General features: G+C 40.3%; 1 protein-coding gene across 12 annotated transcripts in view; it reads right to left on the bottom strand.

The window, feature by feature from the left end:
* Positions 1–17,881, bottom strand: part of MAGI2 (membrane associated guanylate kinase, WW and PDZ domain containing 2) — a 1,460,538-nt gene that overhangs the window by 337,525 nt on the left and 1,105,132 nt on the right. For 6 of the 12 annotated variants that reach the window (XM_070787194.1, XM_070787197.1, XM_070787196.1 and 3 more), the window contains 3 exons: positions 8,292–8,413; positions 7,819–7,947; positions 5,674–5,856 (listed from right to left, as the gene is read on the bottom strand). In XM_070787194.1, coding sequence (XP_070643295.1) covers positions 5,674–5,856; positions 7,819–7,947; positions 8,292–8,413 — 434 coding nt within the window. Of the gene's footprint in view, positions 1–5,673; positions 5,860–7,818; positions 7,948–8,291; positions 8,414–17,881 lie in introns of all 12 variants that reach the window. The other 6 variants (XM_070787200.1, XM_070787201.1, XM_070787204.1 and 3 more) reach the window with 3 other exon arrangements.

Raw genomic sequence — 17,881 nt, 5'->3', positions numbered from 1 at the left:
AAAATCAGCTAAATTCTAAATAAAATCTTTGACTTTGTTGTTGAGTAGGATAACTTAGACTATAGGAGCATGACAAACCAGGAAAATAAATGAAAAGAAAAAAAGTGCTATTGTGCAAACCTTTTAATTTTGTGTTTTTATTTATTTATTTATTTTTGCTGTGTGGCATGTGGGATCTTATTTCCTTGACCAGGGATTGAATCTGTGCTACCTGCAATAAAAGAGCAGAGCGCTAATCACTGGACTGCCAGGGAAGTCCCTTTGTCTTTTAAGTTTACACTGAATGAAGTTTTTTCTATTTCTAAAACATGGAATAGTGGATTGGATGAGAGAAAAAAGTAACTGGGTCCTTTATAATGAAAAGAAATGAGTTTGTTACTTCACCAAGGAAGTGAAAGACATATGCTAAGAACTATAAAACACTAATATGGAAAACTGAAGATGACTCAAAAGAAATGGAAAAATATCCCATGTGCTTATACTGGAATAATTAATACTGTTAAAATGGTCATACTTCCCAAAGCAATCTACAGATTTAATCTGATCCCTATCAAATTACTTATGACATTTTTCAAAGAACTAGAATAAATAATCCTAAAATTCATATGGAACCATAAAAGACCCAGAATTGCCAAAGCAGTCCTGAAGATAAAGAAGAAGCAGGAGGCACAGTGCTTCCAGATTTTAGACAATACTACAAAACTACAGTAATAAAAAACAGTGTGGTATTGGCACCAAAACCATGGATTAAAGGAATACAACAGAGAGCGCCAAAACAAACCCACACATCTATAGTCAATTAGTCTTCGACAAAGGAAGCAAGAATATACAATGGGAAAAAGTCTCTTCAGCAAGTGGTGTTAGAAAAGTTGAACAGCCACATGTAAATCAATGATGTTGGAACATAACTTTCTCACCATGAACAAAAATAAACTCAAAATGGCTTAAAGACTTAAATATAAAACATGAAGGCATTAAACTCCTAGAAGAGTACATAGGCAAACATTCTCTGACATAAATTGTACCATTGTTTTCTTAGGTCAGTCTCCCAAGGCAATAGAAATAAACAAATGAGCCTAAACAAACGTACAAGCTTTTATATAGCAAAAGGGTGGAATAAAACATGAAAAAAACAAAAAGAAATCCTAAGGAATGGGAGAAAGTATCGGCAAACTGTATGACAGACATGGGCTTTTTTCCAAATTATATAAGCAACTTATATAGCTCAGTAACAGCAACAATGAAACAACCCAGTGAAAAATGGGCAGAAGACCTACGTAGACTTTTCTCCAAATAAGAAGCAAAGATGGCCAATAGGCACATGAAAAGATGCTCAACATTGCTAATTATTAGAGAAATGCAAATCAAAACTATAATGGGGTACCGCCTCATATGGGTCAGAATAGAAAGTGAAAGTGAAAGAAAGTGAAGTAGCTCAGTCGTGTCTGACTCTTTGTGACCCCATGGACTGAAGCCTACCAGGCTCCTCCACCCATGGGATTTTCCAGGCAAGAATACTGGAGTGGGGTGCCATTTCCTTCTCCAGGAGATCTTCCCAACCCAGGGATTGAACCTGGATCTCCTGCATTGTAGGCAGACGCTTTACCGTCTGAGCCACCAATGGCTATCATTAAAGTCTACAAATAATAAATGCTGGGGAGGATGTGGAGAAAAGGGAACTCTCCTACACTGTTGGTAGGAATGTAAGTTGGTGCAGCCACTGGAAAACAGTACACAGTTTCCTCAGAAAGCTAAATATAGAATTCCCATATGATCCAACAACCCCACTCCTGGCCATATAAGCAAACAAAACTATAATTCAAAAAGATACATGAACCCCTATGTTCACAGTAACATTATTCACAATAGCCAAGATATGGAAACAGTCTAAACATCCATCAGCAGACAAATGGATAAAGAAGATGTGGCACATATATCCAATGGAACACTACTAAGCCATAAAAAGAACAAAATAATGCCATTCATAGCAACATGCATCCAACTAGCTGCTGCTGCTAAGTCGCTTCAGTCATGTCCAACTCAGCCCACCAGGCTCCCCCGTCCCTGGGATTCTCCAGGCAAGAACACTGGAGTGGGTTGCCATTTCCTTCTCTAATGCATGAAAGTGAAAAGTGAAAGTGAAGTCACTCAGTGGTGTCCGACTCCTAGAGACCCCATGGACTGCAGCCCACCAGGCTCCTCCATCCATGGGATTTGCCAGGCAAGAGTACTGGAGTGGGGTGCCAGGAGATTTCATCTAAGTGAAGTAAGTCAGAAAGACCAATACCATATGATATCACTTACTTGTGGAATCTAAAATATGACACAAATGAACTTATCTATGAAATGGAAACAGAAATCAGGGACATATAGAACAGATGTAGTGGTTGCCCAGGGAGAAGTGGCTGAAGGAAGGCTGAAGAGTGAGGTTGGGGTTAGCAGATGTAAGCTTTTATATACAGAATGGATAAACAATAAGGTCTTACTATATAGCACAGAGAAATATATTTAATATCCTATGATAAACCATAATGGAAAAGAATATAAAAAATAATGTATAACTGAATCATTTTACAGCAGAAATTAACACAACATTGTAAATCAACTATACTTCCAAAAAATATTGATCAAAAAAAGAGAAATGGGTTTGTTAAATATTTCACTGAAGTTCAGAAGCATTGGGGATCACTTTCCCTCTACTAAGATGGTTATTAACTCCATAGTTTCTTCATATTCTAGTTGAAAATGACAGATTGCTTTTTAACTGAGTCTTTTGATGTTTCTCTATGATTTGGGGGCAACGTGAAGGTGTTCACTATTTAGTAAAATCTCACCAGATGAGCAGCAGAGTTGGACATTCTCTAACTTACTCTTAGAAAAGTATGTACACATGATTTTTACAATAATAGCATTTGAAAAATGTGATGAGTTTTGAAACTACTGAAATTTAAGAAAATGTAACATCTATTAAGAAAGGCAATGCCAAAGAATGCTCAAACTACCACACAATTGCACTCATCTCACACACTAGTAAAGTAATGCTCAAAATTCTCCAAGCCAGGCTTCAGCAATATGTGAACCATGAACTTCCTGATGTTCAAGCTGGTTTTAGAAAAGGCAGAGGAACCAGAGATCAAATTGCCAACATCCGCTGGATCATCAAAAAAGCAAGAGAGTTCCAGAAAAACATCTATTTCTGCTTTATTGACTATGCCAAAGCCTTTGACTGTGTGGATCACAATAAACTGTGGAAAATTCTGAAAGAGATGGGAATACCAGACCACCTGATCTGCCTCTTGAGAAATCTGTACGCAGGTCAGGAAGCAACAGTTAGAACTGGACATGGAACAACAGACTGGTTCCAAATAGGAAAAGGAGTTCGTCAAGGCTGTATATTGTCACCCTGTTTATTTAACTTCTATGCAGAGTACATCATGAGAAACACTGGACTGGAAAAAACACAAGCTGGAATCAAGATTGCCGGGAGAAATATCAATAACCTCAGATATGCAGATGACACCACCCTTATGTCAGAAAGTGAAGAGGAACTAAAAAGCCTCTTGATGAAAGTGAAAGTGGAGAGTGAAAAAGTTGGCTTAAAGCTCAACATTCAGAAAACGAAGATCATGGCATCCGGTCCCATCACTTCATGGGAAATAGATGGGGAAACAGTGGAAACAGTGTCAGACTTTATTTTTCTGGGCTCCAAAATCACTACAGACGGTGACTGCAGCCATGACGTTAAAAGACGCTTACTCCTTGGAAGGAAAGTTATGACCAACCTAGATAGCATATTGAAAAGCAGAGGCATTACTTTGTCAACAAAGGTTTGTCTAGTCAAGGCTATGGTTTTTCCAGTGGTCATGTATGGATGTGAGAGTTGGACTGTGAAGAAGGCTGAGTGCCGAAGAATTGATGCTTTTGAACTGTGGTGTTGGAGAAGACTCTTGAGAGTCCCTTGGACTGCAAGGAGATCCAGCCAGTCCATTCTGAAGGAGATCAGCCCTGGGATTTCTTTGGAAGGAATGATGCTAAAGCTGAAACTCCAGTACTTTGGCCACCTCATGCGAAGAGTTGACTCATTGGAAAAGACTCTGATGTTGTGAGGAATTGGGGGCAGGAGGAGAAGGGGACGACAGAGGATGAGATGGCTGGATGGCATCACTGACTTGATGGATGTGAGTCTGAGTGAACTCCGGGAGTTGGTGATGGACAGAGAGGCCTGGTGTGCTGCGATTTATGGGGTCGCAAAGAGTCGGACACGACTGAGCGACTGATCTGATCTGATCTGAACATCTATTAAATACCTTTCTCACTAGTGAGTGGCAGTGACAAATATACTCATGAGGTGACCCTGAAAAGATATTATTTCCACAGGAACCATTTACTAAACAGTCATCTTTGAAATTAAAAATATCAGATGAAGACCTCAATTTTATGTTGTCTTTTCATATACAAACCACTTTAAAATCCATAGAATTGCAATCAATAAATATATAGAGAATATAAATGGTATAATTTTTCCTCAAAAGTAATTCTTTAATTTATCTACTAAGATCCATGGACTTCAGTAAGTAAATACCATAAATTATATCAATGGTGAGTAAAGTGTGAAATGGTAAAATATAGTTACTACATTTTGTAATTTTCTAAGACATTTGAAAAGACCCTGATGCTGGGAAAGATTGAGAGCAGGTGGAGAAGGGGACAACAGAGGATGAGATGGTTGGATGGCATCACTGATTCAATGGACATGAGTTTGGGTGGACTCTGGGAGTTGGTGATGGACAGGGAGGCCTGGCGTGCTATGGTTCATGGGGTCACAAAGAGTTGGACACGACTGAGGGACTGGACTGTACTGAAGACATTTCAAAAACAATACTCTCAAATTCTTGAATCAATATTCTAAATACACAAGATCAAATTTGATTTCTTCTCTATTTTCCAGATAAGGAAAGTAGTATTCATGAATTATGGGACTAATTCTAGGTCATGGACCAAGTAGGAGAATTTAAAAATCCAGACTGCAAAATCAAACTTAGTTCATTACGATTTTTTCTACCTTTGTGCATCTTTCATATTTCCCTGCCCTTAACAATTAGACTCTGCATTTCCATGTTAAATGAATTTTAATCATAATTGGATAGACGTCCAAGTACATGCATATGAAAATTAATTTATAAGGACTAGAGAAAAAATCTTATGTATTAAAATACTTTATGGGAATATATAAAGATGAATACCATTAATAATTTTTTTCCTATGAGATAAGCAAGCATATTTAAATAACTAACCTGGACAATTTAGCCTGAGAATACTATAAGATTAACACAGATTTTTAAAACATCAATAGCTTTTTATAAGATAGAAAAATATGAAATATTAATCAAATTTCTAAGAAGGGACTCCAGAAATAAATTAGAAAAGTGTCAATCTCCAGGGTTCATTGAATCCAGCAAATAGAGGGACAGTCAGAAAAATGAGACAAAAATGATATTTAGAGTTCCAAACTACTTCAATTTGATGTTATTAAATTCAGGGGAGACATGATTTGTGGTTTCCCTTCAGTGAAGTGACCTTTGACCTTCAAATTAAAAACACAAAAAGAAGCTTCTCACATTTGTCTTAGAAAAGACATTGCAAAACCATTTTCTAAAGTGTTAAGGGACTTACCTGTTTCCATTTTCCCGTCTTGTGCTGCAGGCCCGTCGGGAATCACACTTTTCACCTGCAGAAACTCGTCAGGCTCATCTCCGCCAATAATGGTAAATCCAAACCCCATGTTGCTCTTTTTGAGTGTGGTGCTGAGAAACGTTCCCTTCAATTGGGAGGCATCCCGGGTAAAGAGTGGCTTTTCTACTGGTCAGTAAAAGTTAAAAAAAGAAAAAGCATGGCGGTTAAGGCACGTTCTTATACAGCGATAGTCAGCCACTGAACAGCAACCCCAAGTGCAATTGTCGGGTTAATTACGGCAAATGCAAGCAGGTGTGACTGTGAGAGCAAACCTCTGAGCACTTGCCACAAACACAGAGCCGGCCCAAGAATCCAAGAAAACGCGACAGAGCTCCTGGGTTTAGACAGAGTTTGTCGTCAGTGTGTCTACTCACTAAACTCACTTTCTCATGCTTAAAGAGGGCTGAAGAGACAGAGCCTAACATCATCCAGACACCTGTGGATCCATTCCTCTTGTTCTGAAAGGGTCCAGGTAGGAGGTTTGTGTGAGAGGCTGGGCCTGCCCAAAACCTTGAAGGGAGAGGACTAGAAAACCAGAATGGACTATTTTGTCTAACAAAAAGTAGGAGCACTAGAATGTTAGCACCTCCTCAAATGTCTAAATTAATTAGAAAGAATGCCTAGATGTGGGACTGAGTTAGCTTTTGCTTATAAGATACTATGAAGATAACCAGATAAATCTGTCTCTTACTGACCTGATAGCAATTAGTATACTCTAAAATGTGAGCAAGTGGCAAGTCAGTATCTCTAAATATAATCATGAATGTAAAAGTAACACAGTTTGTAGCAATATGTTGACACGTTCAAATTATATACCCAAATAATCTGAAAAGAACTTGAACCCACTCATATAGGTTTAACTAGTAATTGTTGGAGAAGGCAATGGCACCCCACTCCGGTACTCTTGCCTGGAAAATCCCATGGATGGAGGAGCCTGGTAGGCTGCAGTTCATGGGGTCGCTAAGAGTCGGACATGACTGAGTGACTTCACTTTCACTTTTCACTTTCCTCCATTGGAGAAGGAAATGGCAACCCACTCCAGTATTCTTGCCTGGAGAATCCCAGGGACGGGGGAGCCTGGTGGGCTGCCGTCTATGGGGTCACACAGAGTTGGACACGACTGAAGCGACTTAGCAGCAGCAGCAGTAATTTGTTTTCCAGCTATGATCTGTAATGAGTATGAGTGAGTGAAAGTTGCTCAGTCATGTCTGACTCTTTGTGACCCGGTGGACTATACAGTCCATGGAATTCTCTAGGCCAGAATACTGGAGTGGGTAGCCTTTCCCTTCTCCAGGGGATCTTCCCAACCTACATATTTCAAGTGCTTTAAAAATAATAGTCATGCTATTAATAGCTATGCTTTAAATGCTATGCAGTCAAGTATATTTATATATATTTATTTTTAGTTGTTCCATTTTGAGTGATATGATTTAATATTTATAAGAACCAGACTGTACCTGGTGACTAAGTTTAAGTATTCTGTTATTGCTCCATTTTGGGTGATATGTAATGGATAAACTATAAAGTAATGAGGGCCATATACTGGGATTTTACATTGTTTTGTTGTGGCTTAATCTTTAAACCATGTCTGACTCTTTTGTAACCCCATTGATGGTAGCCAGCCAGGCTCCTTTGTTCAGGAGATTTCCTAGGCAAGAATACAGCACTGGGTTGCCATTTCCTTCTCCGGGTCTTCACCACCCAGGGATTGAACCCTCCTGCATTGGCAAGGGGGTTCTTTACCACTGAGCCACCAGAGAAGCCCTTACATTGTTTACATGTCACACTATCTTTATGAAAAAGAGGGCTTCTTTAAAATATAAATGCCACCTATGTTTCCTTTATGAAAATAAAGTTTACAATTTGGAGGGAAGTTCAGTGTGAGACTTTTACATTCATCTTGATGGTCCTGCGGTGAAAGCGTGTGAATTCTTCCGCAGGCGTAACTTGGCCTCCCAACTACCAGTGCCTCCCTCGTGCTTTCACGTGTAAGAGCTCACTAAGATGTGAAAAGTGGGTGCAGCCTCTCATGCCCGCACGCGGCTCCGGGGTGAATTCAGGTGCAGCAAGCGGCCCAGGACATACCGATGCGCCAGAGCCTCCCGGGGAGGTGGCTCCCGTAGTAAGACAGGTCACTCACGCTGCGGGACCGCTCCCGGGCGGCGAGGGGGCGGGCAGGTTTGGGCCTAGGTACTGTCGATGAGGAGCTGTCTACTGTCACAAAGGAGAACAAGCCTCATTCTTGTGCTTGGTCATTTGAGGGCAAACTTATGAGTCTCTATGAATCTGCCTTGTACGGGATCATTGTCACACCCACTCATCTCCACCTGGCAACCTGCTATAAATTCCTGTGCAGTGCTGCCCCAGTGTTAACTTCACTCCTGATTGCTAAGTATATGCTTTTAGAGCCAGAGCAAACACCCAGCTAAAGCTAACTGAGGGGTCTGGGGAAAGCAAATCAATTATATGAAAGGGTTGGAGCTAAACGCATATTTGGAAGAGCAGGCAATTTGAGACAGTCTTTCCCTTTGAAACAATGAATGTTGACAGGTACTAACCTCGGAAACCTGGGGCCTGCAAGGGCTTTGTTCCAAGTTCTGTGTGGGGCATGTTATGCTGCTGTAGCTTCCTTTTTGCTTCCAGGACAGGGTTTTCAAACTGTGTTCTTCTATTTATGTGGCTGAAAAATAAAATTTCAAATTAGAGTATTAATGGGGCAAAGTCATTTAAGAGAACAAATGGATATCTCTACAGAATGCAGCTGAGTACGAGATACCTTAAATGATTATAGTTGAAGCCCCACCAGGCACAGAGTCAGGCCTCTGCTGGGGCGGCTTGTGTACAATGCATGTTTCTGTGACGAGAGTTCTCAATAGCTCTTTCATATGGTCTTGTATTTCAATTATGCATGATTCAGCTAAAAGAGCTAGAATATGCACTTACTTTCTGGTCTACCGTGTTGATTTGAGTTTGGTGCACTTAAATATGTGGCCAACAAATGAAATTTATACCAAATGGTGCTGAAGAAAAAAGGGTAATCTAAGCTTTGTAAAATTCAACAAGATAAGTATAAGGGCAATTCACTGATCATCGTACTCTTATAGCAACTAAAGTCTACAAATTTTAGAAATTGGCAGACCTGTAATAAAGGGCTCGAATATGGGGAGAAAGATCCCTAATGATATATATGTGTGGAATTTATGTTAACAACATTAAGTTGTAGAATACCTTTAGAATGACTGATGCTGAGAGATCAATCAAAAGGAGAGTATTTAGTCTTCCTAGTGAGATAATAAACTTCCAGATATCAAATACAGAGTATCTTTAAGCAAGTATGGATCAGCTAAACTCAGGGCTTAGACTTCTTATAGTATCCTTAGAGTATGATCCATATTTGTATAAAATTTAAAGTTCTTTATCCATAGAAAGGGTGGGAACCACAACCCTGCCTAGTAATACTCATGTAACTATTTTTTCTGCATATGCCTCACCAGAGGTTTGGCATGTACACTGATTTTGGTTCTTTGTACAAAAAAACTAGGGTTATGGTATTAGAGTATGAAGAGGAGAGGGCTTAGAAAAGGAATGAACAATTAGTACTTAAGAGACTTCCCTGGTGGCTCAGATGGTAAAGAGCCTGCCTGCAATGTGAGAGATCCGGGTTCGATCCCTGAGTCAGGAAGATCCCCTGGAGAAGGAAATGGCAACCCACTAAAGTACTCTTGCCTGGAAAATCCCATGGACAGAGGAGCCTGGCGGGCTACAGTCCATGGGGTCGTAAAGAGTTAGACATGACTGAATGACTTTCACTTTCATTTTCTGTGCCACGTACCATATATAAATTTTCTCAGTTAAGTCTCATGACAATAGTCTAGAATCCTAATTATCCCTATTTTAAAGGTGATGAGACTGACACACAAGAGACTGAATGACTTGCTCTAAATCACATTCCTAGAAGTGAACAGGCTGGAACATGTCTCTAAAAATGCATCCTTTATCTACATACCTTCTCTTTCTCAATGTATCATTTCACACTGAAAAGTCCACACATGATGTGCACACACAGTCCTCTCATCTTAGGTCTATAAATATTCATGAGAAACAAAAGGAGGTAAGAGAAACCAAATCTTAACCACCAATTTTCTGTTAATATGGATAAGATAATTCCTGTTGTGAAGAAGAACTAAAGAGCCTCTTGATGAAAGTGAAAGAGGAGACTGAAAAAGTTGGCTTAAAGCTCAACATTCAGAAAACGAAGATCATGGCATCTGGTCCCATTACTTCATGGCAAATAGATGGGGAAACAGTAGAAACAGTGACAGACTTTATTTTTTTGGGCTCCTAAATCTCTGCAGATGGTGACAACAGCCATGAAATTAAAAGACGCTTACTCCTTGGAAGGAAAGTTATGAGCAACCTAGACAGCACATTAAAAAGTAGAGACATTACTTTGCCAACAAAGGTCCATCTAGTTAAGGCTATGGTTTTTCCAGTAGTCATGTATGGAGTTGGACTATAAAGAAAGCTGAGCACTGAAGAATTGATGCTTTTGAACTGTGGTGTTGGAGAAGATGTTTGAGAGTCCCTTGGATTGCAAGGAGATCCAACCAGTCCATCCTAAAGGAGATCAGTCCTGAGTATTTATTGGAAGGACTGATGTTGAAGCTGAAATTTCAATACTTTGGCAACCTGCTATGAAGAACTGACTCATTGGCAAAGACCCTGATACTGGGTAAGATTGAAGGTGGGAGGAGAAGGGGATGACAGAGGATGAGATGGTTGGATGGCATCACCGACTCAACGGACATGAGTCTGAGTGAACTCCGGGAGTTGGTGATGGACAGGGAGGCCTGGAGTACTGCAGTCCACGGGATCACAAAGAGTTGGACACGATTGAGTGACTGAACTGAACTGAATTCCTGTTGAGGCAGAAAAGCAATTGCCAGAAACCTGCCAAGATGACTGCAGTATCTAAGTACTTGCTCACAAGAGCTGGGGCAGGGGAGCTGCTGCCACACAGGCTCTGGTGTCAGTGAGTCCTGGATTCAAAATCCAGCTCTGCTGTTGATTAGCTGTGTGACCCTGCACAAATTATTAAGCCTGAAACTTTAGCATCTTCCATCTCTCAGATGGGCATAATACTGCCTCCCCCACAGGAGTGATTGTAAGTGAAAGGTGCATGGTGATGCAGCCAAAGGGGAAGGTACAGAGATGAGTCAGGGCAGAGTTGGAAATAATATTTCTGATGTAATAGGAAGATTTCAACTCGAATAAGTGGACTTCCCTCATAGCTCAGTTGGTAAAGAATCTGCTTGCAATGTAGGAGACCCTACTTCGATTCCTGGGTCTAGAAGACCTGCTAGAGAAGGGAACAGCTACACACTCCAGTATTCTTGGACTTCTCTTGAGGCTCAGCTGGTAAAGAATCCACTTACAATGTGGGAGACCTGGGTTCGATCCCTGGGTTGGGAAGATCCCCTGGAAAAGGGAAAGGCTATCCACTCCAGTATTCTGGCCTGGAGACTTGCATGGACTGTATAGTCCATGGGGTCACAAAGAGTCAGACACAACTGAGTGACTTTTACTTTCATTGGAATCAGCAATACCCTATCAAGCCTCTCCTCTCTTCCTGTGAGACTTAGAGTATCAGTGGTGAAGCAGTTGAAGCAAGACAGCCTGGGTCTGAGGTAGCATCTGAGGCAAATTACTAAGTTCTCTGACCATTGATATCCTCTTCTGCAAAATGGGGACAATAATATCTATTCCTTGGGGTGGCTGTGAAGATATGAGAAGTAATATTTGCAAAATATAGATATACAGGGAGAACCCCACAATTATAAAGTACAGTTGTTTATTCTTCAAGGTATAGTTATTCCCTATTACTATATTTGTAAGTGCAGTTGCTGTTGTTATCATTATTTCTACGATGCTTTTCCCATCTGTACCATAACTCCTTCTCCACCCTCACCCAGCAACATTCCAAACCTGTTTTATGCTCCTCCCTTTGGTTCTCACATAAAACCTTCAACAAACTTCTGTCATCAGTTTATTTATTTTCTTATACATTGACTCATTGTTGAGAGAATTTGAGGCCCTTTTTAAAGAACAACAACAAGGAGAAGTAAACAAAATCCATGGTGAAGTTAGTTGAGTTTAGGTGGAAGATCTAGAGACAAAATTAATAATATAGGATCCTATTTGTTTACTAGAAAGTGAAAGTGAAGTAGCTCAGTTGTGTCCGACTCTTTGCGACCCGTGGACTGTAGCCCACCAAGCTCTTCCATCCATGGGATTCTCCAGGAAAGAATACTGGAGTGGGTTGCCATTATGCTGCAAATTAGTATTGAGCTTTCAAGCTGCTAATCCAGCAGGAAAAAGAAACAAGTTATATTCTTTGGAATAGTTAAGATAAACTCAAGATGGTTGTTTTAAAGGACATAGTATTCCTGTTATTCAGGCTCATGAGATCATTCTTTCTGGGTCTTGGATAAACATATTTTTGTGATGTAGTGTACGACACCTTAAATGATAATGTCACAATAATTAATCTAACAACCTGATCATACTGTGTTTTAATGACTGATTTTCATATTTATTTCCTTCTCAATATTGTACATACCTGTGTATAGGGTCCACAGGTTATTCAACTTTGTATACAAAGCACTGGACACAGTGAGAGACAATATCAGTTCAGTTCAGTTCAGTGGCTCAGTCACGTCTGACTCTTTGCAACCCCATGAATTGCAGCACGCCAGGCCTCCCTGTCCATCACCAACTCCCAGAGTTCACTCAAACTCACGTCCATCGAGTCAGTGATGCCATCCAGCCATCTCATCCTCTGTCGTCCCCTTCTCCTCCTGCCCCCAATCCCTCCCAGCATCAGAGTCTTTTCCAATGAGTCAACTCTTCGAATGAGGTGGCCAAAGTACTGGAGTTTCAGCTTTAGCATCATTCCTTCCAAAGAACACCCAGGACTGATCTCCTTTAGAATAGACTGGTTGGATTGCCTTGCAGTCCAAGGGACTCTCAAACATCTTCTCCAACACCACAGTTCAAAAGCATCAATTCTTCAGTGCTCAGCTTTCTTCACAGTCCAACTCTCACATCCATACATGACCACTGGAAAAACCATAGCCTTGACTAGATGGACCTTTGTTGGCAAAGTAATGTCTCTGCTTTTCAATATGCTATCTAGTTTGGTCATAACTTTCCTTCCAAGGAGTAAGCATCTTTTAATTTCATGGCTGCAATCACCATCTGCAGTGATTTTGGAGCCCCCCAAAATAAAGTCTGACACTGTTTCCATTGTTTCCCCAGAGAGATAACATATATATATATATATATATATATATATGTTGTAAAGTGTTGAGTATGTGTTTTAAAATTTTTATCTGCAAATATATGTTATTAATTTTGAGAAACTAGAAACAGTTCTCAGGTTTCCAGAAGTTACCATCTTTCTTCATTTCCCAACTATTCTGTTTCTGTTTCTCTAGGTCATTATTCATCATGTACATAACTTTATCCTTAGAAAATACATTACAAGAACTTTCTGGGGTATTTTTACTACACAATTGGATTCCTCCAACTTGCCACACGCATGTAATTACTTCCTTAGAAAAGTCAATGTGCAGCCACTTGCTTTATGGAAACCATGTTGAAAAGATTCCATTCACCATTAAACTGAAGTTCTACATTTCACAGAGAATGAAAAATACCAATGAACTCATCTAGTATGACTTGTACCTGACAAACAGTGGAAGCTGGGGATGGCTTTAGTGTCCTGAGCTAATTGCTACAGAACATTTACATTGTCACAAATAGAGTCATTCATTTAAAATTTAAAATGCTCCCAAGCTTTAAAAGACGTATCACAAAGGAATACGATTGTCGCTGAGTAAGGAAGCTTTGTTTTCCTTGTGCTTCCAGTATGAATAGCTTCTAGCCCTTTTAGCAAGGATTTGGGGGCCCTACAATGTATAAAAGGATGTGAATGACATTTGCCATCCTCCTCTTCATTTTTTTTAAAGACTCTGTGAGGGAATTATTAGCCAGCTCATCCAGCTCTGTACAGGACAGGAACCTAGGAAACTATCAAAAATTCTTATTCTTATATCTAGTCTATTATTACATTTCAGTAATAGAATTTGTAGGTGTTAAGAGCTAAGGGGGTAAGAGACGTATTCTGAGGAGGGTAGATCCCAACAGCCCCATTTCAGAAATGAAAGACTACTGATATGAGATCCATCCACACGGGAATGGCAAAAGGACATTCAAGGATGCCCTTCCATCACCTCTTCTCTTTGCCAGTATAGTCACTCATTTGCAGCTTACCTCTCCCACCCTCTTTCATTACGGAATGGAAACATAAGATAAGTTTGCATGTGGCAGTACTTTGTAGTTCTGGATAAACCTGAATAACTTAAAAAAACAAAAAACAGAGAGGATTCAGGCACACCCGAACTCAATGGAGTCACAATCTCCAAATGGGGTATACGGCTTGACATTAAAAAAAAAAAAAAAAAAAAAAGCTTTCCAGATCACTCTCTTGTTCAGCTAGGGTTGCAGTCCCCAGAGATGGAAGCTGCAAAGGTGTACAAAGGTGTCCTTTATTCAACTAGAAGTTTCTTTTCTGTACTCGGCCTTGGGGAGTATTAACAAATGTTCTTTTGCTCAAGAAGAGAGGATACACGCAAATGAAAGTTTCAGACATGCACAGAGGGAAGGAAATATTTATGGCAGATTGGATGACATGCTGCCAAAAGTAGTCACAGGTCGCAGTCCTGTTTGACTGATACCTCCTTCACTGTGGGGAGGAAATGGAAGAAACAATGGGAATGCCTCATGTCCTGAGCCCATCAGTACACACAGGACAGATCTGCTGGGCGATGAAGGCCGTGGTCTGACCCTCACTAACACTGCTCCATCCATAGTCCAACCTGTTCACTCCCCCATCTTGCTTCTCCTGGGTTTGTGGAGAGGGACATTTTTAGCACATAGTCACCAATAACACTTTTTGCACCCACTGGCCACTCTCACATCATCTTGACTTCGGTTGACAGTTTAGAAATAGATCGTTGGGTCAATGTGAGAGAGGAAGAAAGTACCTTTCAAATAGAGATTGTACCACGAGTAAAATATTTCCAAGGTGATTAAGGTGGCTACACTAATTACTCCAAAGCATGAGGTAGCCTGTGCTCAAGAAATGTTTGTCACATAAATATCTGGATGGAGGCAGGCAGGCATGAAAGGTCATAGATCTTGCTGTTTTCCAGTTTAACTCTCCCATAAAATATATGTTGTGACAGAACTTCAGGTGAAGCTTAGGGCCAGTTTATGAGCTATAAGCAATCTGCATCTGGGTAATGACCCATGGAATCCTGCAAAACAGAGACTCTTTCAAGACTTTCTTGTGATAGTGAAAAAGTCATCCACTTTGCTTAGGAAAGATGTGGACCTGCTCTCTTATGTTACAACAGAGATGTGCTCATACGGAAAGGCACTACGTAAGGGACAAAATGTGGGAGCACCAGGAGGCAGCCACTCAGCACTGGGTGTGGGAAGGTGAGCTTGATGTTTGGGATTGCTGTTCAGTATGTCATCCCGCCTATGCAAACCTGCTCCTTCTGGGGCTTCCCAAAATCTATTTTATTTGGAGTACATTTTTTTAAGAGAATAATTCTTGAGTGGAATCACAGTATGAATTTCCTGGTTGCTTGGGATTCCATAATTTTTCTTTGACCGTAATTCTGACTCCCACACTCCAGGATGGTTAGCAAAGTGCATGTTGCCTCCTCACATCTGAAGCCCTAAACTGCAGCTACATGGGCAGCCAAACACATACTCTGCCAGCCCTGTCTATAATTTTTATTCACTTTAGAACAAACTTTGAGAAGATCCCATAAAGTTTTATCTACTATTCAGTCTAGATAAATGGAATAAAAGCTTCCTTTTGCTTCAGAAACTAGTAAGAGAATAATAACATTGCAGGGATCTTCTGGGGCCAACCCTCTTGACAGAAGGTGGGAGGGACACTGTATTAAGAACTTGGTCACTGCAGTCATGTTGCTGGCATTTACATCCAAGCCTCCCCCCCAATCCCATCCTAGAATGTGATCTTGGGCACATTATTTACCCTCCCCATGCTTCAGAATTTTTCATCTGTAAAGATGGGATGAAAGTAATATCACCTCATAAAGTTGTTGTGCATATTAAATAAGTTGAGTATATCACTTAAGACTGGTCAGTCAGTTCAGTTCAGTTCAGTCACTCAGTCATGTCTGACTCTTTGCGACCCCATGAATCGCAGCACGCCAGGCCTCCCTGTCCATCACCAACTCCAGGAGTTCACTCAGACTCACGTCCATCGAGTCGGTGATGCCATCCAGCCATCTCATCCTCTGTTGTCCCCTTCTCCTCCTGCCCCCAATCCCTCCCAGCTTCAGAGTCTTTTCCAATGAGTCAACCCTTCGCATGAGGTGGCCAGTACTCAATAAATGCTACCATGCTTCATCAAACATTTGTTTCTCAAATGGTCTTTGCTGGGCACTGTGGTAGGGGGTGCAGGGATGGGCAAAGATCAATCAGACACATAGACTAGCAGGGGAGATAAAATAGAAACAAAAAGAGCTATAAAATAGGCTTTCCATAATATGATGTGTGCCTTACAGTGTTTTGAAAGTATAAATTTTAAAAGCACTAGTTCAAAGACTAATGTTTTAAATATATTTTATTTTTAAAAATGAGCTTTGGATAAATGGAATAATTAAATCCATTTCACTTGGAGCATTAAAAAAAAAAAAAAAGAAAGAAACAGACTAATAGAATCCTGCCTCTTGAAAGATTTCTTCCCAGTTCTAACACTTAAGTGATCATTTTCTTCCTGTGGATGCTCATTCATTATTCCCTACTGTTCCTGAGGGAAATGTAGATTTGCTTTATGAATGTGGATGGGAAGATTGAGTCACTCACATGTTCTTTTGCTCTTTCTGGACATGAGGGTGTCTGATCTGGGGTCATAGCGTCCAGGTGGGAGGTAGACTCATAGCCAACTGAGAAGAGTATTCTTGCATTGGTGCTGAAACTCTCACAGCTAAGGAGTCTGCTCCCCCATCCCCCTCCAGGCAGAGCTTCCCAAATGTGGGTATATTTTCAGATAAATGAGCTCTCTTCTCTTCCCCAGTACTTCCCCATTAAGACACTGACTTGTAATATGTAATGTGTATTTTATGTGTATCTTTTATAGAAGTGGGACTCATCACCTAGCCATTACTATTCACCAATTACATGGTAAACTTGATATTTTACTCAGCAGAAATGACATTGTGCCCTATCATTCATGTCATGAAGCCCCCAGGACCTACCAGTTATGTAGACTCATTTTCCAAAATTGCCAGTAGGCATGCATTTAAAAATGTTTTCTATCTATTTCTTCTCATTTTCATAAAACATCTGTCTTAAATTTTATTGCTGGGTGTAGGAGGAGGTTATTGTTATCGTAGGTATTGCTAACCTTTTGCTTCTAGATTGAGCAAAAGTAGTGAGTTATAAACTTAGAGGTACGATAGAGTTTATCTAGAAGAAAACTAAATGACAACACTATTTCAACATCTTTCTGTATTGAGACAAAACTAGATAAACTGCTCCTCCACTGGTATCTGCCAACTCTGACTCATTGACTTCAGTTTTTCAAGTCTCATATACACATTCATCAATGTATCAGTGTGTAACACACTGGGAACACAGAAATGGATGCAATACAACTCTTTCACCAAGGAGGTCTATATTCCAATGGGGAAGACATACAAGGTTTGTCTGCCTGGATTTGTCTAGGACTAAAGGCTTTCCCAGGGTGTGGGACTTTCTTTGCTAATACCTGGACATTCCTAAGTAAATTGGGATGAGCTGGTCACTGTATAAGCAGCCAGAAAATTTGTATGCACAAAGTGAGGACTCAAAAGAAAAGACAACTGAATCTGGAGGTTTGGGAAATTTCACAAGGGAAGTGACTCTTGAGCAGATTCTAGAAGGACAGATGTATTTTACCAGATGGAGAAAAAGACATTTCAGGAAGAGAATAGTGGATTCAAAAGTGTTCAGGAACAAATTCTATCCTGCTCAGTGAGAGGACAGGGATGGTGCCTACACC

The sequence above is a fragment of the Bos indicus genome, chromosome 4, assembly GCF_029378745.1.
Source record: "Bos indicus isolate NIAB-ARS_2022 breed Sahiwal x Tharparkar chromosome 4, NIAB-ARS_B.indTharparkar_mat_pri_1.0, whole genome shotgun sequence".
Classification (NCBI taxonomy): domain Eukaryota; kingdom Metazoa; phylum Chordata; class Mammalia; order Artiodactyla; family Bovidae; genus Bos; species Bos indicus.
The sequence above is the reverse complement of the archived record's forward strand: the minus strand, read 5'-3'. Positions and strand labels throughout refer to the sequence as shown.